The sequence below is a fragment of the Carassius carassius genome, chromosome 11 (assembly GCF_963082965.1).
Source record: "Carassius carassius chromosome 11, fCarCar2.1, whole genome shotgun sequence".
NCBI classification, from domain to species: Eukaryota; Metazoa; Chordata; class Actinopteri; order Cypriniformes; family Cyprinidae; genus Carassius; species Carassius carassius.
In genome coordinates, this window is record NC_081765.1 from 2383299 (window position 1) to 2405954 (window position 22656).

The window sequence follows — 22656 nt, forward strand, 5'->3', positions numbered from 1 at the left end:
GGAATATACTATTTGCCTGTTGTGTGGCATAAATGGATTTTCAGCATTTTTTGACAACATCCATTATTACAAAAAAGTTTTGACCTTACTCTAAAAAAAAAACTTAATAAAACATCAAATTAAGATTCTGATGATGTTCATTCTGTACCTTGACATTCTCATACAGGTGATCCACAGGACCGATTGTAGTAGCTCAGTACATTTATGTCAGGTGGAGGACCATTTACATCAAAATTTTATTTAATTTACATAGCACAAAACCTAAACATATATATTAGGACATAAACTGCTTAAGTGTCTATTTTCAAAAAGATTTACTAAATAAAAGTGATGTGTGCATGACATTGTCCTATGCCTATGATCTGATCTCATATGTACAACCAATGACCTTTGCAAATTCTTCCAAACACACTTCTTCGGGGAAAGCATCAACAGGCATATTTTTTTGTCAATTTTCAATTCGGTCTATTTTTTTTAAGTGATGTGTGAAAATGTATCCACCTAATTTTTTAACACGGAAGTAAGCTGTTTTCTGTGAATGTGCGAGACTTCCATTTCCTTAGCTGCTGTAGGGAAATAACGAGAAGAATTAAAATTATAATTACTGTTATAAAAATAGCTGGAAGCAGATGACAACGAAAGATAGACACATTAAATTTACAAATTGCCACGCCAGTTCTTACTGGAAAAAATAAGTATAGCACTGGCAAAGACATTATACAGTTCTGATATTTTAATATTTTAGTCCAGTGGTGGCCAACCTGTAATTTTTAGTTATTTTCGGGAACTACTGGGACAGTCACCTTTACAGTGTCAAACAGAAAAACTGTTTGACAATAATGCAAGAGGATAAAAACAGATAATTCCAGTCATCATCCAGTTCAGCTCTCTTCCTGTGCAGTTAGTCAAGTATCCCCAACAAAGCAAGACAAAGGCGACGGGCAAGAAGCCAAAATCATGCTGTAGATTTGTCTGTAAACAGGACTCTAACAGAAGCCAAAGATTAAAGCAACGATGATAAAATACTGTATCAGGCAGAGCAATCTCACTATTCATTATGCAAAATACTGGAAGAAAAATAAATAATAAAGCGGTAGTGGAGGTTTATATAATTTTATCTCAAAATGATCTTATTTAGATTCTAGAAAACAGTGCACCAGGATTAATGATGGATGCTCCTCCTTTGCTAACTGCACTACTGGAGTCCCTCAGGGATCCATTTTAGGACCAATTTTATTTAGTTTATATATTAATGACCTTCCATTGATTTGCCCAGAAGTTCACATCCAATTGTATGCTGATGATACAGTTATCTACACCCATGCAAAAACTAGAGAACAAGCTGCAGCAAAACTTACTGCAGTATTGACCAAAGTATAAGACTGGTTAACTCTCAATTGTCTTACTCTTAATGTAAGCAAAACAGTGGGTATGTATTTCTCTATTAAGAGGAATGTTACACAACATCAACCCGCTATCTGTATTATGGGAGAGGTGATACATATTGTTGATCATTTCAAGTATCTGGGCATAATTATTGATTATAATTTAAGTTTTAAAAAACACATAAAAAAGATCTCCAATTGTGTCAGAGCTAATTTGGCTAATTTTAGACATATAAGACACTAGTTACCAATAGCCGCAGCTAAACGGTTTTTGCATTCAATGATTTTTTCACAATTATCTTACTGTTCGACAAGCTGGTCCCAGGTGTGTTGGACCACACTAAAACCTTTATGTACCCTTTACAAACAAGCTGTGTAAGTTCTTGACAAAAAAACAAAAAACTATCACCATTGCACCATCATAAAAAAAATACAATTTATTAACCTTTGATAGTTTTCTCTGTTTTGCAGACATGTGCCTGATGTATAAATTGATCCATGATCTTGCACCACCCCCACTCAAGCAATGTGTGTCATTTTGCAGAGAAAATGTAAGGGTCACCAGGGCTTCTGTAAGAGGTGACTGTTACACCCAGTTTAGAAAGACAAAATTTGGACAATCAGCTTTTTTCTTTTTCTGTAGTAGAAAGGTGGAACTTAATTCCACCTTATATTAGAGATTGTGAAAGCTTTCACAGTTTTAAAATGTCCTTAAAAACTTGGCTGAAGGCGTGTGGAATGTGTATCTATATCTGTGTTTTGGTTTATATCCGAGTACTGTTTGTCACATGTTGTTTGTTTTTATCTGTTTTGATAGTATTGTCTACATTGTCTGTATTGTTCTTCTTTTTTTTTTTTTTATCTTCCTTGCCCAGGGACCACAGATGTAAATTAGCTTTACAGCTAACTCTGGTACAGGGCTTGAACTGTGCACAGTCCCTGTCCAATAAACAAATAAAATAAAATAAAATCTGACTTCTTCAGAAATTTTGATGGCAATGGCATTTTCTTGGCAACACGTTACAATGAGGTTGTATTAGTTAACGTAAGTTATTGCATTAGTTAACATGAACTAACAATGAACAACTACACTGTTCAGGATTACTTAATGTTTTTTAATGTTAACTTCACAAGTTTCTTCACATTAACATTAACTAGTTAACGTTGTGGTTAAAGCATTAGTTACAATGATCTATAATTGAACAACGCATCTGTTCAACATTACTTTATCTTTGCTCATGTTTAATTATTGGTATACTAATGCATTAGTTCATGTATTAGTTAACATGAATTAATAATGAACTATGCCCGTTGATGGCTTTATTTAATATGCTTTATTTAATTATAATACAGTATGTACACATACATTTATTTAGACTTGACTTGAGCAGCTAACGCACACAATGAATAAACAATGCTAACTGCCCATGTGGGCACTGATTTGGGCTATTGGTAAACTTGGAAATCATCTAAACATCAACTAATAATGCTTCTCATGTTTGTAGACTGTTTATTAACACGACTTATTACTAACAAAACCTTTATTTAAGGCAAATAATTTGTAAAACTAATTGTAAAGTTTACACTAGTCCAACATTAACTGATGTCTAGTGATGGGAAGCTCGAATCATTTTACCGACTCAGACTTTTGAGTCTCGTTCAGCAAAACAAATCTTTTTTCGAGTCATTTCGTTCATTTTAGCAAAATGTAATAAAAAATGTATGTTACTTCACAAAACATCTAGTACTTACGCAAACATTGATCACACTACAAACAATACAAAACTAAAATGCTATAAGATACAGAAAAGATTAATACATTTTTTACCTGGGTCTTCAGTCTGTGATTAGCTCACCTCACCTCTTGTCTGACAAGTCTTCAAGTTCCTTAGTCACGTGACAGACCCATACGCGAAACCAATGCCATCTGAGCCGGAAAGAGAATTGATAAGTTAATCTTTCGGGTCTTCGAGTCGAGTCGTTCCTTAATCACGTGACAGACCCATGCACTATTTCTGACATTTCTGTCACTGTGTTTTTGTTACTGTTTCTTCAGGATCTTTTTATAAATAAATAAAACCCTGTTATAAATAAAATATTGATTAATTTTATCTTTTTTACTGTCTATCAGTAAATAAACACTAGGCTATATAATAATATAATAATCCAAGCCTACAATACAAAGTATTTATAGCCTAGTTTGTTCATTTTTAATCCAATTTTGAGTTTGCTGGTATAATAATTGCTTTTCCTAGGCAAACTTGACATTTTGATCTAATATATGTGCAAGAAGATTGCTCAAAAAGAACATAATGACATAAATTAAATTATCATTTATCTTTCCTGCTCAGACTGCATCGGTTTAGCACATGGGACTGTCATGTGATTAAGGAACAAGTCAAAAACCCGATAAACCCGAACGATGAACTAATCAATTCACTTTCCGGCTCAAGATTACATTGACTGACACAGGTGAATTACTAAGAGCAGAACAGAACCTATAGAATATTGCACATGAGCGACTGAACAAATCACTCCCCGAGACGACTCGTTCTTCCCTAGTCACATTAAAGATTCACTATTACTTATATTTGTAGACTGTTTATTAACTGTGATAAATTGGTCAGGCTCATCACAGTGCACTCCCTCACCTGAATACTGATCACCGGCACCTGTTCACAATTGAGTCTCAAACTCAATTACCCAGCACATAAATGCACACACCTCACTCACCACCGATCTCGTGGCTACACAGCGGAACGTTCCTCTGTCATAGTTACCTGCATTGACTCCTCTAACTTACCTCTTTATGGTTACCTTCTCTCCAGCGAATCTCTCCTCACCTCCTAGTGACTCCTGTGATTCTCCAACGAACGATCCCTCCAAGTCTCCATATCCAACTCCTACTGAGGTGTGTGCTATCACGCGGCAACCCCCATTCTAAAAGAAGATACACTGGATTTAAGTTATCGCCTCCTCTCTTCACATCCATTCACCGAAGTATCCACATACCTGCATCTCTCCCGCTGTCTTAATATTACCTGTGTTAATAAAACGCTGCATTCCTCTAACCCTCTTGTTACATTAACATGATTAAGGCATACCACTAACAAAAAACAAACAAAAACAAAACAAACAAAAACAGATTTAATAGTTTTGTTCCTACAGTGTGACAGCGCACACTTAACAGATTCCGTTCATGTCAAAATCACAAATTATGACCGTTAACGCGGGAAATCTTGCGCGGACAAACATGACTTTAGAGTAAACAAATGATGGACGACTTGCAAAATATCTTTTTACCAAAAGTTTGCAGGAAAAAAAAGAAAAAGGTCTGGATGAAGTCATGGAGACGTTCTGAACATAAACTTTATATATTACAGCGCGAGCTGGAGGAGAGTAATGCTTCTGTTTTCTTTTAGAAATTGCTTCGTTCCACGTGACTATCTACTGAGAGCACGCACATTTGTTCTCGGGGGACACATAATAAAAAAAATAAAGTTTACAAACTGTTTTACTATGAGATGTTACCTCACCTTTCCACCAAGGCATTTGTAAGTTCCCAGACATTTCTGGGGGAATACATGATCACTGTGGTGTACCACTGCAAAGAAGATCTTAGGCCTCTTACATTACAGACATTGCAGTTTAAGTCATCATGCTTCCTGCAGAAGTAGAAAAGTCTCTTTACTTCAAAGTTGTAACTGTGACCTAAATTGCCTGCCACCTGTAAACTATAAGTGTCTTACGAACTGTTCCACAGTTAGCATGTGCAAGAATAGTTAATGGTTTATTGAACAAGAATGAAACTCATTGTTTAAACCCTTTCTAAAGATCTGTGACTATTATTTGGATTTTAGAAAAGTATCTATGAAAAAAAAAAATTCAAAGTGAAATTGAGTAGCCTAAATAAAACTACAGATTTCATCAAATTCATTATTACTTGTAAAAATTTAATTAAATAGATATGTATTAATCCATTATTGTGATTTCACAACTTTCCAAAAGAAATGGATTATGGTAGAAGAACATATGTTCAAAATATGTCACAAATTCGAAAAACAGTACTGTATCTCAGCAGCAGTATTAAAAACATATGTTGATAACTTTAATGAAGTTAAAGTGTTCTACATATGGATTTTCTGTGTAAAATGCTCTTGTCAAGCTCATGAAGAGGATAGGAATATAACACTGGTGACATTAAAAGACAAAACATCTCATCATAGCAAGTGGGGGTGCGCGATAAATATCGTCCGATAATTAACGAGATAAATCTCGCCATTAAAGCCGGAATTTGGAATTTTAGAATTTCGGAAGATGGAATTTACCACTGATTAGAGAACCGGCTTTACTGACGAGATGCGCATTAATTATCGGACGATATTTATTGTGCACCCCTAATAGCAAGGCAAGCTGTGAACTTACCATGAGGCAAAAGTTGTGGTATATGTGATGCTATAAGGTTTTAGTGAGAAACTATTGCGGTCTATATAGACCCGTCCCAGTCAGTGTGCCCTTTTTTACCATATGGTTCTGTGGCCTGCCATGGAATCTTATCCAGAAGAAAAACAGTAGAGCTACAGTATGTATACTTTTTGTGCATTGTGTTGTAATTGATTGTTTTGTACTTTTGTCTCTCTACAGTGTTCTATTTAATGAGTTGGTCACTAGGAGCAGCAGTGTCAGGGTTAGGTGTGCTGTTGCTGGCTTTGAGTCTGGTTTACACTGGGTCTATATGTAAGCCCCCTCTTCCTAAATCACTGGTAAGCCCTTTATACATTCAAACACAGAATTTGACATATTTCATGAGAAATGTATCATACATTTTTGAACTAAGTTAAAGTCAGATTGAAGAGAGTATTGAATTTGTGCGATGTCAGAACTGGATGAATATATTACGGTGTCATCTGCATATAAGTGAATTAAACTATCAGGACAGATTTGCGGTGGATCATTAACAAAAATGGAAAATAAGAGAGGTCCTAAGGATGAACCTTGTGGAACTCCTTTATCAATAATTTTGAAGCCTGACTGGCTGCCTTGAAAAGTAACGCATTGACTTCTGTGATGAAGAAAAGAATTAAAAAATAATAAAGAGTCAGAAGAAAGACCAATAGCATATAATTTGTCTAAGAGAAGATAATGATCAACCATATCAAATGCTTTGGTAAGATCAATAAATATAGCACCTGTCAGCATATTATGTCGTTTGTGAATTTTAAAAGAGCAGTGGTGGTTGAAAAATTTGATCGAAAACCAGATTGATGTGGAGATAATACATTTTGGTCATTAAGATATTTAGAAAGTCGATTAAAGATTAGTTTTTCAAATATTTTTGTTACACTATTGATAATTGAAATAGGTCTGTAATTATTAATATCTTTGATGTCACCTCCTTTATGAAGAGGAATTACTCTGGCACAATTCCATGATCGGGGTGTTTCGCAAGTTGCCAATGATAAATTAAATATATCAGCCAATGGAAATGATATAACATGAGAGGCAAGTTTAAAGAACTTGATCTCCAAGCCATCTGGACCAGCACTGCATCCGGGGTTTATACCATCAATAACCTGCTGAACATCATCTGGAGTGATAATATTAAAGCAAAATGATCTATTGAACCTATTTTGAGTCAGAGAAACATCAGAGTGAGAAGGAAATGAAAAAGAACTGCCAACTGTAGAGAAGTGCTGGCTGAAGGCCTCTGCAATTAATAAAGGTTCACTAATAGTTTCATTATTTACTCTAATATGGGAAATAAGGCTTTTTATGGGTTTGTTGGTTATAGAATTAATTCTCTTCCAGAATTGCTTTGGGTTCTTAAAGTCAGTTGATAAACAATCCTTATAGTAATTTGCTTTAGCATTTCTAGTAATAGTTTTACATTTATTCCTTAGTTCTTTATAAGCATCCCAGTCAGCAGAATCATTTGATATACGATATTTTTTCCATGCCTTGTCTCTTTGTTTAAATAAGTGTATGAGATCTCCTTTGATCCAAGGTAAGTGTCTACCCTTAACCTTGATTGATCTCCAAGGAGCATGTTTATCTATTATCTCAACAAATTCAGTATAAAAGTAATTCCATGCATCCTCAACAGATGGAATTAGCTGAAATCTCTCCCAATTTATATCTAGTATATCTTGAATAAAGTGTTCAGGATTAACGTTATTCCATTTCCTTACTCTAATTAATTTTGGAGGAAGATAAGGCAATTTAATTTTCCAAATACAATAAACAATAGAGTGGTCACTAAGAGAATCCGGTAAAACCCCAGATTTTAAGATTCTACCATGATGAGAAACCAAGATCCAGTCAAGCAAAGAAGAGGAGCTAGGACCAACTCTAGTGGGTTCAGTTATGAGTTGAGTTAAATTTATGCTGTTAAAAAGATTGCGATCTTTATGAGAGGAATTAGCTAGCCAATTCGAATTAAAATCACCTAATATGATTTTTTCACTAGCACAATCTAAAGAATTAATAGTAGACAAGATACATTCAGTGGTTTCAGCAGGAGCATTAGGAGGTTTATATATATTTCCTATTATAAGTCGTTTGTTTTAATGGAAAATAATTTTAACAAAGAGGCCTTCAAAATGCAGGGGATTCTCACTTGGCATTACAAGTTCTGCAGTTTTTCTTGTCTTACCTTTTCTTACCTTGCTATTTTAAGTTGTTGTTGTTGTTACTGAGTATAGTAAGGTTGCCTGGCTAATAAATGTCAGTAAATGACAATGACAGTAAATTTATTCAAGTACCTGTTTCACATTGCACAAAAAAGCAATGTATATGCAAAGCTGCAGCTTAGATGGAACAGCAGGCATTGTTGATTCTCAATTGGAAGAGTGTTTGCTAGAACAATAGTTCATCCAAAAATTACTAATTTCATAATTTACTAACCCTTAAATTATGTTGTTTGAATCATTCACTCAAACGAAACACCACTGTATGTTAAACGGAGACACAGAGCGGTTTTACCATGCCTTTGTTCAAAACTGTTATCATTACACTGCATGAAAAGGTGTGTTTCCGGACTGATCACGCCAGTGTATAAACCTGTAGATGGAACGTTTCCGGCAGTTTCTGTTTTTTTGTGTGCTCCAGCATTTCACTCACCGGTAAATCCACGAACATCCCCATGCATGACAATAGTTTCCGCAAAATCCAGGCAGTTAAATCTCCATAAACGGACACTCGTGTCTCAGTAAAGGTGTATAAATTACTGTACACTTAATGTTTTAAATGCTATGGGCCTTCTATACAAAAATGCATCATATGCGCTTATAATAACTGTCAACAAAGCCTAAAACACAGCAAGGCATCAAGAAAAATCTATTTTTATTTTTCAGCAAATGCAAGACTGCAAACATTTAGCAGGACAGTAAATATTATTAAACAAACTCAGCAGGACTGCAACATCATTTAGATTGAGAAAAATATTTTAAATATTTGCAAACACAGACACTTAAAGTAAATCATTAAACTCATTAAAATAATTTTTAAAAGAAACAATAAAAAAATTATGCTAACAAAAACACAATAATGAATACACTTGCAATGGATACCGCAAAGTCAGGACGGTGATTACTGCTCTCTCTGAAAGCTTATTCTGCTTTTCAGAAGCTACAGAAGAGTCTGTTATGCTCATAAGTTTACATACCCCTAGCACAGAGATGAGCAGTCCTGGAGGGCCGCTGTCCTGCAGAGTTTTGCTCCAACCCTGATCAAACTCACCTGTAGCCTTCTAGTAATCCTGAAGACCTTGATTAGCTTCAGGTCTGTTAAATTAGGGCTGGAGCGAAACTCTGCAGGACAGTGGCCCTCCAGGACTGAGTTTGCCCCTTTGTGCCCTAGCATAATATACAATCATTTTAACAAAATAAGAGGGATCATAATGTATGCCATTTTTATTTAGTACTGTCATTAAATAATAAATTTTACTTAATAGATATTTACATTTACTGATTTTCTAAAAATGAAAATGTATAATTTATAAAAATGTTCAAAAGTTTACATACACTGGATGACCCACAGCTGTTTTTGTTTTGGGATAGTTTTTATGAGTCCAGAGCAGTTCAACTGCCTGCTGTTCTTCAGAAAAATCCTCCAAGTCCCGCAAATTCTTTGGTTTTCCAGCATCTTCTGCAGATTTGGCCCATGTCCAACAATGACTAATAATTTTGAGATCGATCTTTTCACTGTGAAAAAAAATTAAGAACTCATACACAACTATTATACAAGATGAAAATATTGTTCACTGATGCTCCAGAAGGAAACACAATGCATTAAGAGTTGGAGGTGTACATTTTGAACAGGATAAGTAAATTTTTCTTGTTTTGTTTAAAGACAAAATATGTTCATTTAGAACTGCCCTTCAGAATCTACATACTTTAATGCTGATTTAATACTGGAAAAATTAGTTCTCTCGTACTGCGTCTTAGCTAAGACGCTACGGGAAAAGTCTCTTTTCACGAAATACTGAAGCAAAAAATTATCCTTAATTTTGAATTTTTGTAAAGCGCATTTGCAGCAGTACACAGCCATAGGCGAGACGGCTCGCTTGCTCATTGGCTGCTCTGCAGCAAGTGCACAGCCTATCGAGTGCATGCTGATGCAATATCAGACCAATTAGAACGCTTCGCGCCCATCACGCCACTTCCCGCCGAAACAGGTGTGGCCCAACCCTATAAAAGGAGCTCGAAAAGGCTGACTCACCTGATTTTTCATCTCTTCAGCGAAGCTCACGCATCGCTGGATCACGGAGGAAGCAAGCGCCGTCTGAGAAGCATATCAGCGGGACGAGCCATTCTGAAGCTGCTGGTCTTCGCCGCCTTCCACTGCCGTTCCTGCTGCGCTGTCCGGCGCCTATATCCTTTCAATTCTGTTATATCCAGCTGTTCTTTATGCGTGTGTGTTCGCCCTGCGACACACACTCGTAAAAGAGCTTGCGTCTTTTTTAAGATGCCTTCCTGCGGCTCGTCAGAAACCCACTCAGCGAGGGAGACCGAACTCTCACCTAAGCGCGCCGCTGTTTCAGTTCCAGGGATTGTGACTGTTTCAGTGTCTTTTGCAATGCACAAGCCTGTACGGTTGCCCGCTTGCCTGCACACAAAAACCGTTATCACAGCTGCCCAGATATTTATCGAAGGAGGTGTAATTTCTGGTGTTCTGGCCACGGCCGATGGTGCTATAAATGTGGTGACTATGCCCACTGCTCAGTGCCCATCTCCACATATAAACACAGCCCTTCACACAGGGCTCGCGCACATAAAAGCAATTCAAGTCGATCGCGCGCACTGCATAGTAAACGTGCCCACTCCTCAGTGCCAACAATCACTATGTCACACGCGTCATGTGGTTTCTGTAAAAACGAAACCCGTGCACGTTCGTCCGGCCACGGCCGATGGTGCTATAAATGTAGTGACGATGCCCACTGCTCAGTGCCCATCTCCACATATAAGCACAGCCCTTCACACAGGGCTCGCACCCATAAAAGCGATTCAAGTCGATCTCGCGCACTGCATAGTAAACGTGCCCACTCCTCAGTGCCCACAATCACTATGTCGAACGCGTCATGTGGTTTCTGTAAAAACGAAGCCCGTGCACGTTCGTCCGGCCACGGCCGATAGTGCTATAAATGTAGTGACGATGCCCACTCCTCAGTGCTCATCTCCGCATGTAAGCACAGCCCTGCACACAGGGCTCGGGCCTATAAGATCGACTCAGATCGGTCACGCGCTCCACATAGTAAATGTGCCCACTCCTCAGTGCCCACAAACACTATGTCACACACGGCGCGTGGTTTCTGTAAAAACGAAACCCGTGCACGTACGCTCTGCCCAGGCGGACAGCGAGTCGAAAGCAGTAAATGTGCACACTTGTAGCCCACAGTTACTTGCAGACATCACGAGTCCCACGGGACCCACTCAGCCCTCCCTCAATCGGTTAAGCGTCGGGACGGGGTCGAGGAGGAGCGATCTGCCCGCTGTGATCAGCTCGCTCCCCGCCTCAAATGCCACAGGCGTAACGCCCATGTTACAGCACACCGAAGCGCCGCCATTGCTCAGTCAACAGAGCGCGCTTCGCATCCAGCCCTTAGCCATTCATGCAGATGCATGTTCAGCGCTTCCAGGGGTTTCGGATTGTGTGCTAGGCATTATAAGGAGAGGCTACTCACTACAGTTTTTTCGACGCCCTCCGCGCTTTTTAGCACGCGTCGAAACCACGGTCAAAACAGAAGTAGCAAGCATACTTCGGGCCGAAATATCAAAACTGTTGAGCAGAGGGGCTGTAGAGCCTGTGTCTCAAGCTCAAAGCGAGGGGGGGCTGTACAGCAGATACTTTCTAGTGCCCAAGAGAGACGGGGGTCTCAGGCCCATACTGGATCTAAGACAGCTGAACAAGGCATTGGTGAAACGCAGTTTTAGAATGCTTACGACCAGGAAGCTCCTCGCGCATATTCGCAGAGGAGACTGGTTCATGTCAATGGATCTGAAGGACGCGTATTTTCAAATACAGATGGCGTCAAGTCACAGGCAATATTTGAGATTTGCCTTCGAGGGCCAGGCATACCAGTTTGCAGTCCTGCCGTTCGGCTTGTCTGTAGCTCCTCGTACGTTTACTTTCCTCTCAGACTCAGAGGCATGCGAGTGCTGAACTATTTGGACGACTGGCTGATTGTGGCTCAATCACGAGCAGAGCTCGTGGAGCACAGGGCCGTTTTACTCGATCACCTCGAGAAACTCGGTCTCAGTGTCAACTGGACAAAGAGTCGCTGAACCCCAGTCAGACGATACTGTTTTGGGTTTAGTTCTGGACTCACGTTCCATGACGGCGCGGCTGTCACCACAGCGCGCGTTGGGCATTCAGCGCGCAGCGAGTTCTCTCTGCTGCGGCGCGACCGTTTCGCTCAGAGAATGTCAGAGGATGCTGGGTCTCATGCCCTCAGCATCTCCGGTTCTGCAGTTGGGCCTGCTCCGCATGCGCCCCCGGAGCATGGGTATCTGGTCGACTGCGTCTCAAGGTCAATCAGGGCTGTGTTACAGCCCTGAAACCCTGGACAGCAAACGACTGGTACCAATCAGGTGTAAGCCTGGGGACTTCCTCGAAAGTGAATATGGTGTCGACGGACGCCTCCACTTCGGGATGGGGAGCGCTGCTCGAGGGCAGACCGTCCTTTGGCCTGTGGTCAGAACGGGAAAAGCTCCAACATATCAACTGTCTGGAAATGCTGGCAGTGGAGAACGCGCTGACGCGCTTTTGTCCCCGAATCAAGGGACACCACGTCTTAGTCCGTTCGGACGACATGTCTGTGGTGTCCTACAGAAATCGCCAGGGCGGTCTCGGGTCCCGAAACCTGTACAGGTTGGCAGAACGCCTCCTGCTTCGGGCTCTGCGCAACTTGCGCTCGCTGAGGGCAGTTCATGTGCCTGGGCTACAGAATCTGGGTCCAGACAGGCTGTCCAGAAGCAACATTCCCACGGGCAAATGGGCTCTACACCCGCAAACAGTCCGGCTGCTGTGGGAGAGATTTGGCAGGGCAGAGGTTGACCTCTTCGTGTCCCACGAAAACGCTCACTGCCCCGCGTTCTTTTCCAAGGACGAAAGCGCGCTGTCACGGAGATGGCCGTGCTGCCCGCTTTATGCTTTCCCTCCCGTCTCCCTCCTTCCGCAGGTGATAGAACGGGTGAGAGAAACGAGATGTTCAATAGTGCTTGTAGCACCTTTTTGGAAGAACCAACCAAGGTTCCCAGATTTGATGCAGTTAGCAGACATCGCCCCGTGGCCAGTGCCGTTGAGGAGGGACCTCCTCTCACAGGCCAGGGGCTTGATTTGGCACCCTCAACCAGAGTTGTGGTCCCTCCATGTGTGGGCGCTCAACGGTTACCCACTGATCTCTCAGTGGGAGTGCTAAATCACTCAGGCTAGAGCTCCGTCGACACGACGGCTGTATGCCTCGAAGTGGTCTGTGTTCTCCAGCTGGTGCACGACTCGCGGATGTTCACCCCTTAGTTGTGAGGTGACGGAGGTTCTCTCTTTCCTACAGGAGCTGTTGGATAAGGGCAGAGCCCCATCCACGCTCAAAGTTTATGTGGCGGCCATCGCAGCGTTTTCTGAACAGCGCTCGGTCAGTCAATAGGAAGGAACGATTTGGTCATCCGCTTCCTTAGAGGAGCTAGGAGGCTGAATCCTCCCAGACCTCCGTCAGTCCCTATATGGGACCTCGCGGCGGTTTTGGAGGCCATGAAGGGTCCCCCTTCTGAGCCTATCCAATCGATTAGCCTCCAGCATCTGTCGTTCAAGGCAGTATTCTTGTTGGCTCTCGCTTCAGTGAAGCGTGTGGGTGACCTGCACGCGCTCTCGGTGAGCCAGTCGTGCTTGGAGTTTGGGCCTAATGACTCAAGGGTCATACTCAAACCTAGGCACGGTTATGTGCCGAAGTCCCTCAACATGCCGTTTCGGGCTCAGTTTATTGCCCTGTCGGTGTCAGGAGAGGATGGAGACATCGAGTCTTCTTTGCCCTGTTAGGGTTTTAAGAGCTTATGTGTCTTGCTCCGCTGTCTTTCGACAGACTGAGCAGCTGTTTGTCTCGTTCAGTGGACGTTCCAAGGGAATGGCTGTTTCGAGACAGACTCTATCCAGATGGATAGTTGACGCCATAGCGTTAGCTAATGCTACCAGGGGCCTTCAGTGCCCACTGGGCGTCAGAGCACACTCCACAAGGGGCGTCGCCTCGTCGTGGGCGTGGTCTACTGGGATCTCCTTGCAGGATATATGTATGGCGGCAGGTTGGGCCTCGCCCTCTGCATTTATCAGGTTCTATAACCTGGAGGTTCCTGCCTTGCAAGCAAGGCTGCTGTCGGTATAGCCGAATCAGGGCCCTGATGGGAATTCTGAGTTCATGAGCATTATGCGCTGCCGACTGTTGTATAGGCAGTATTGCGTAAGACCCGTATTGCCACATTGGTCAGGCCTTGCCTCGACTGTGTGATGTTATATTGCCGCATCCACGGGTGCTGCTAGATATGGGACGGAGGGCCCCCCCCCCCCCCCCCCCTTTCCTGTCCTGGACTCTCTGTGAGTCCCTTCGGGTGACTGTGCACTGTAAATCCTGGGCGTTGCTTCAGGTTTATTGGTGTGTGATCCCTGCACGCACGGCGTTTTACATGGGGTTCCCGTAGCGTCTTAGCTAAGACGCAGTACGAGAGAACTCTCATAAGAGAACGTACTCGGTTACTAACGTAACCTCGGTTCTCTCTAGAAGAGGGAACGAGTACTGCGTTCTCTGCCGTGCGTACGATTCACTCTGGTTCGCTTCGGCGATGAAATAAATCAGGTGAGTCAGCCTTTTCGAGCTCCTTTTATAGGGTTGGGCCACACCCGTTTCGGCGGGAAGTGGCGTGATGGGCGCGAAGCGTCCTAATTGGTCTGATATTGCATCAGCCTGCGCTCGATAGGCTGTGCACTTGCTGCAGAGCAGCCAATGAGCGAGCGAGCAGTCTCGCCTATGACTGTGTACTGCTGCAAATGCGCTTTACAAAAATTCAAAATTAAGGATAATTTTTTGCTTCAGTATTTCGTGAAAAGAGACTTTTCCCGTAGCGTCTTACCTAAGACGCAGTACTCGTTCCCTCTTCTAGAGAGAACCGATGTTACGTTAGTAACCGAGTACGTTTTCCCTAATCATCCAATTCACATAGTTCACACCCTGTGTCTCTTAATAAACTGTGTTGCTTTCTTGAAAATCAACAAATGTGTTAACCTTTTGAAATAGTTGTGTATGAGTCCCTTAACTGTTCTTAGTGTAAATAAATAAATCTGAAATCATACTTTCATTGCTGGAAAGGGTTCAAATATGCAAAAGATGATGGAATACCTGAAAAAAGTGAAGGATCTGGAGGATCATTTAAACTGTTCAGGTTAAAGGACTCATGACCCACTATCCCAAAACAAACATGAAACACTAGCAGACTAAATGTAATTAAATTATATTTAATTTCAGTGAAATAATAATACCCCTATCGTCCTATGCCATGTCCTTTCTATTTATCATGTGGAAACTGTCACCGGTGGTTCAAAGGGTTCATATTTTCACAGTCCTTCAGATGAATGGTTGGGTTTGGGAACAGAGGATCCTGTAAAAATATAATAAAACATTTTTTTTATAAATACAATGTACAGTTTTCATTGTTTAAACACAAGTTAGAATAATGAAACATAACATGATAATACAAATGTAATAAAAAAAAACAGGCGGTTATTTTGTCCGCTGAACTATACAGCAGTTCATAAGGTCACATATGTATATAATAGACAGAATAAGCATATTCGGCCTATATTCATCTGGGAATGGAGGCGAGAAAAGCGGCGATATACTGTATAGACTTCCTCTGATGCTAATTGGTTGGATTATCTGAAAATGTTCCTCCTAAACATTGTTAAAATAAACTTCATAAAAAAAAAAAACTAAATAAAGCTAGTCAAAGTGTTTTAGTTACTGAATAAAAGATAACTACTAATAGAATGGTATTCAAAAACTGTGTTCAAGTTACCTGATTGATGACTTCTTTAAAGACCAGCAGTTTTCCAGAAGAATGGCAACATTTGCTATCTGACCTAAAAACATTAAATATATATACACAATAAAACATATACATTAAATCACCTCAAAATACAACAAAATACATTGTAGATTTCTAAAAATTTTAACTAGAACACTGAAGTGAACAAAACAAGTGAAATTTACGCTGCACTGTGAATATTATATTTACAAATGAAGACAAACCATTTCTCCTCCAAGACTGTCTCTGGTGAATCAGAAGTCAGCTGCAGTGTTTTGAGACTCTGATATCAGATGAGAAGAATGTGTCAATGGGGAATATATGTTACCAACTAAAGCATGCTAGCTAAACTAACATTAATTAATAAATATGTATATTGTACTAAAAGTTCACTTTTAAAAATGTAATGCTACCGTAGCAGTTGCTAAGGTAGCAGTTATTTAAGATATCTGACGCAGCTTCACCGTCTGTGGTTTGACTTTACTAAATCAGATTGAGGCGAAACAACTTATTGATCATGAGACCAACATTTAGCAAGGCAGGAAAACATTAATTCTGCCTGAAAGAAGACGTATTTCTTCGAGCTAATGCTGTTAAAGAGAGAGAGAGAGAGAAACTAGTCTAGGGCTATTCTTAAACTTGGAGCTCATTATATTGAAGTACAAATCCAAACACCAGAAACGTTATGCATTTTATGAATAATGAAATTATTCATAAAATGATAAGAGGATAAGAGCAATACATCGATCGAATCTGTAAAGGGTCTACTTTTTTTTGGATACAGACATTATAACAACAAAACTTTGTGCACTTATAAAATAAAGATAACAAACAAGGTGTGCAGTCTGCAGCCTTTGTCTGCGCTGATCTTCATTTACAAACACGTCATTAAAATGAACTGTAACTCCGTGAATACTCAACGAAGAGACATGAGAGAGAAAACATAACATACTAATTCATCTAGAAATAATTTTTTGCCGTTAAAACCTATTTTTAAACTTGAATTTAAATACTATTAAACTAACTTTAAAATCTCAAGGAATTTATAAATTAAAAAGGATAAAATGTCACAGTGCATGTTAAATAGCCTAAATGAACTTGTGTTAACAATATAATAAGAACTAACATTATAATTAGATTTTTTTATTAAATGAACAATTCCTCTATAAAATGGGACAGCAACTTTTATATCAAACATTTTTAAATCGTCCACAGCTGAGCAACGCGAGAGGCGGATGTGCGCCAGAGCGTGTGAAGTGAATATGCTGCACAAAGTCATTTTCAGATGCAATGAAAAAAAAAAAACCTGGATAGCCTAGATTAGGCCCATGCAGGCTCTGCTCTGAAGTATATAATAATTATAATTATAATGCTCTTCTTACAGGTATTCCCTCCAAATTTCTGCATAAGCTTCAATTGGTTCAGAGTTCTGCAGCTCGTGTTCTCTCTAGAACACCTTATACTGATCACATTTCTCCGGTTCTCCAGCAATTGCACTGGCTTCCAGTAAAATATAGAGTTGAATTCAAAATCTTGCTACTCACTTATAAGGCACTTCATAATCTTGCACCACAATACCTTACTCAACTTCTCCAGGTTTATACTCCTTCACGTGCACTTAGATCTTCATCTTTAATTTCTCTTGCGGTACCTCGGATTCGACTTACTACTATGGGTGCCAGATCTTTAGGTTATGTTGCCCCCCGCCTATGGAACTCTCTTCCCCTCGATGTTCGCAATAGCGATTGCTTGTTGACTTTTACAAAGCGTCTTAAGACATATCTTATACAGGCTTTTTTATAACATTTTTTAATTGAGACTTAAATCCACTTTATATGTATATGCTGTTTGTTTGTTGTTTGTTTTGTCTTATGCAGTGACGTGTATATTGCTTGTAAGGTGACCTTGGGTGTTCTAAAAAGGCGCCATGAAATAAAATGCATTATTATTATTATTATTATTATTAATTACTGTTAACCCAGAGTAACAAATTTTAATGGATTAATCGCTTAATTTCATTTGCTGCATGTTTTCTTTCTTTATTTTTTTTTTTAAACACGCAAAAAAGTATAAATTAAGTTTGTGAGAGGAAAACATGTATGAGTCAGTGTATAGGTTGCATTTTAACAGATTAATCACCTATTTTTGTTTGCTGCGTGTTTTTTTAGATAATTCATGTATAAGTTACATTTTATTACATTTAGAAATAATAACGGCTGGCCTAATAATGTTATAATGTACCAACAGGATATTTTTAGTTGCCTTCACTTTACAACAAATCCTTTAAATGTAACAAATATATCAGAACAAAACAAGAATTAAAAATATAGATGTTACAATGTTATATCATAAGGTTATTGTTGTTTTACTTCCTCCTTTTATCTCATTTTACAATTACGTTAATTTCGCAATCCGTCCCCTTGCGCCACCTGGCGGTAGTTTCGTGAATGATTTTAACACGCGACTGAATTAGGCGGTACGCGTGGCGGTAATCCCCATTTAGGTTGTCCACCTACTGTACATTCATTCAGTTCGGATTGATTAAAATTGACTGGATGATTAATTTTTAACTGATAAACACAACGAAAAACATGACAGCGCTTGCTCCCTTAATTATGATATTAACCAATTGTAAAAAAGAAAAAAAAAAACATGATTATTGTACTCACCACCTATTGTACTTAAAGGGGTCATATTACATTGCTAAAAAGAACAGTATTGTGGTATTTGGTGTAATGCAATGTGTTTATGCAGTTTAAGGTTAAAAAATTTTTATTTTCCAAATCCTGTACACTATTGTTGCTCCTCTATGCCCCGCCTTTCTAAAACGCATTGATTTTTACAAGGCTCATCGATCTGAAAAGCAAGGTGTGCTCTGATTGGCCAACTATCCAGTGCATTGTGATTGGCCAAATTCCTCAAGCGTGTGATGGAAATGTTACACCCCCTACCATACTGTGATGCTGTGTGTCCTGGCGCGATAAGACAAAACCAATAAAAACCATTACAAACGCATTTGTTGCATATAGTGGGGACATAATTACTGATTATAATGTAGTGAATCAGCTCAAAGGGGAAATATGAATAAACTTTCATAACTGATTAATGATTATGGTTATGATGATGTGATTATGATTATGATAACAGATTATGATTAATTTAACTATTTAGATCCGCTGTAAGTATTTACTTGACCTCTCAGTGTCAACTGTCTGTCAACTATAAGCAGTGTGGGGAGTAACTAGTTACATGTAACGGCGTTACGTAATTTAATTACAAAATTATTGTAACTGTAATTAGTTAAAGTTACTAAGAAAAAATGAGTAATTAAATTACAGTTACTTATGAATTTTTTTACGATTACAAAGGGGATTACATTTGAATATTTACACACATCCACATACAGAACTGATTTCTTTCCCAAATTGCACTGACTATTCTGAGACATACCGCCCTAATAATTTCCGGGATGCGAAATACAGTCTGGTTCGTAGAATCCAGTCATAAAAACGAAATGCCTAACGCGGACGGAATATGCCACATTTGGGATGACTAAATCAAAAGTAGGTCAGTACACTTGAATCAAAACATGACATCGACTAGTGTCTGTGAATATGGAGCCCCAAAAATGCAATATATGACTTGCACATTCTGCCTGTCTGTGGAAATCAGGCACGGACTGGACACCGGGAGGCCTGGCAGCCGATTTTGCCCCACTATTTAATATCATTATTGTATAATTGCCTGCCGAATGTACTAAAGTGATCATTTGCGAATCCGCCATTTGATAATTAAATCTCTAATAAGTCATGAATTGTTAGTCATGACTCAAGCGCTCTCCGCGCCTCCGCCAAACGGTTTGGATCAGACTCAGAGTAATCAATGCGAGAGAGAGAGAGAGAGAGAGAGAGAGAGAGAGAGAGAGAGAGAGAGAGAATAGAGAGATAGAGAATAGAGAGAATAGAGTGGACTGCTGGAGCAGAGAAGCAGAACTCCTGTTCAGGGTTTCAGGTCAGTTTCATCTGTAAAGATGCTTTTTTGTCTTTGTTTTTTTATTTATTTAATCAAGCAGCAGCACATTGCTCACCAGTCATCACTCAAAATACTATATAAAGGACATCATTATTATCAGTTGTAATGTTACAGTAGTAATTTAGCTGAAAAAAAATTCCGATTTTTTTTTATAGGTTTAGGGGGAGCTACGACAGACAACAACACAACCCTTACGAAAATTAACATTTTAATATTTAACTATAAATCCAGAGAAAATGGTTACTATTGTTTAACTGTGATAACCAAAAATGTAAAATTATTTTACAAATGTATTTATTTAAAAATAAATACAAATCCATTTGCAAAAAAAAAAAAAGGTTATTTTACTTTTATATAGGCTAATAAAAGCATGGTAATTTTTTGTAAAGGAAAAACATGACTCGTGTACAGTATTAGGATTTTTCTATAAAGATATTGTAGTATTGTAGAGTATTGTATTGTAAAGTATAGTTTTGTTCAATCTTGAGTATTAAAGTCATGAGAGAGATGGATAACAGGGCAAAATAAAGAGACTGAAGAGAAAAATGGAAGTGAAGGTGCAGTTCAGGAGAGAACTTTTAATTATTTTGCATGTCCCCAAATTAAAGATTTAAACCTTTTTTATGTCAGGTCCATACAAAAAATAGTTTTGTCCATGAATTTGTTTGTATGAGTTTGAATTTCCAGTCTGAATTTTTTTCCCAGTCCGCCCCTCCTGTAAATTAATGGCAAAGACATGGTTTCATTTACTACACATAGGCCTACTGAAGCTCGCAGTGTTTTCAACCTCTGCTGCCTCAATATAGGAGTACACGAGCACATAATTTCTAGAACTGCTCTGTGTCACTTCATGTGCATTTTACTTATTTTGAGAAAACTATCATCATATACAGAGACAGCAGTTTCAAAAAAACACCAATGTTTCATGAGTTTATTACACAGAATACGTCACATGCTTATTAGATAACTGTATTTAAGTTGATGTATATGCTTTTATTTATTATTCTTTAATTTTCACAAATTTAGAAAAGTAATCAAAAAGTACTCCAAAGTAATAAGTTACATTTCTTTAATAAAGTAATTGAAAAAGTTACACTACTATTACATTTTAAACAGGGTAACTTGTAATCTGTAACCTATTACATTTCCAAAGTAACCTTCCCAACACTGACTATCCATCCATCCATCCATCTTCTTCCGCTTATCCGGGGCCGGGTCGCGGGGGCAGCAGTCTAAGCAGAGAACCCCAGACTTCCCTCTCCCTAGACTTCCCTCTTCCTCCAGCTCTTCTGGGGGGACACCGAGGCGTTCCCAGGCCAGCCGGGAGACATAGTCTCTCCAGCGTGTCCTAGGTCTTCCCCGGGGTCTCCTCCCAGTGGGACGCGCCCGGAACACCTTCCCGGGAAGGCGTCCAGGAGGCATCCGGAACAGATGCCCGAGCCACCTCAGCTGACCCCTCTCGATGTGGAGGAGCAGCGGCTCTACTCTGAGCTCCTCCCGGGTGACTGAGCTTCTCACCCTATCTCTAAGGGATCGCCCAGCCACCCTGCGGAGAAAGCTCATTTCGGCCGCCTGTATCCGGGATCTTGTCCTTTCGGTCATGACCCAAAGCTCATGACCATAGGTGAGAGTAGGAACGTAGATTGACCGGTAAATCGAGAGCTTCGCCTTGCGGCTCAGCTCTTTCTTCACCACGATAGACCGGTACATCGACCGCATTACTGCAGAAGCTGCACCGATCCGTCTGTCAATCTCCCGTTCCATCCTTCCCTCACTCTTGAACAAGACCCCAAGATACTTAAACTCCTCCACTTGAGGCAGGAACTCTCCACCAACCTGAAGTGGGCAAGCCACCCTTTTCCGACTGAGGACCATGGCCTCGGATTTGGAGGTGCTGATTCTCATCCCAGCCGCTTCACACTCGGCTGCAAACCGTCCCAGTGCATGCTGAAGGTCCTGGCTTGATGAGGCCAACACGACAACATCATCCGCAAAGAGCAGAGACGAAATCGTGTTGTCACCAAACCTGACCCCCTCCGGCCCCTGGCTGCACCTAGAAATTCTGTCCATAAAAATCATGAACAGAACCGGCGACAAAGGGCAGCCCTGCCGGAGTCCAACACGCACCGGGAACAAGTCTGACTTACTGCTGGCAATACGAACCAAGCTCCTGCTCCGGTCGTACAGGGACCGGATAGCCCTTAGCAAAGGGCCCCGGACCCCATACTCCCGGAGCACCCTCCACAGGCCGCCGCGAGGGACACAGTCGAATGCCTTCTCCAAATCCACAAAGCACATGTGGACTGGTTGGGCAAACTCCCATGAACCCTCCAGCACCCTGTAGAGGGTATAGAGCTACATTCTTATAAGAACACTGACTATAAGAATGTTAATTTCCTGGTTAAGAAAAATAGCTTTCTTACTGTTCAATACTACTCAGAGTATGTAGCTAAAATCTGCATGAGTAGGGACTTCAGTTATGAGCAAACAGTGAACAACCTCAAGTGTGATACAAATAAGACTTTATTAAAGGTCCCTTTCTTCGTGATCCCATGTTTCAAACTTTAGTTAGTGTATAATGTTGTTGTTAGAGAATAAATAATATCTGTAAAATAATAAAGCTCAAAGTTCAATGTCAAGCGAGATATTTTATTTAACAGAATTTGCCTACATCG

The 22656-nt window shown here is 40.0% G+C and overlaps 1 protein-coding gene across 1 annotated transcript in view; it reads left to right on the plus strand.

The window, feature by feature from the left end:
• LOC132152621 (uncharacterized) overlaps window positions 1-22656 on the plus strand; it is a 116636-nt gene that overhangs the window by 67957 nt on the left and 26023 nt on the right. The window contains exon 7 of the mRNA XM_059561383.1: window positions 6030-6148. Within this exon, the coding sequence (XP_059417366.1) occupies window positions 6030-6148 (119 nt within the window). The remainder of the gene's footprint in view (window positions 1-6029; window positions 6149-22656) is intronic.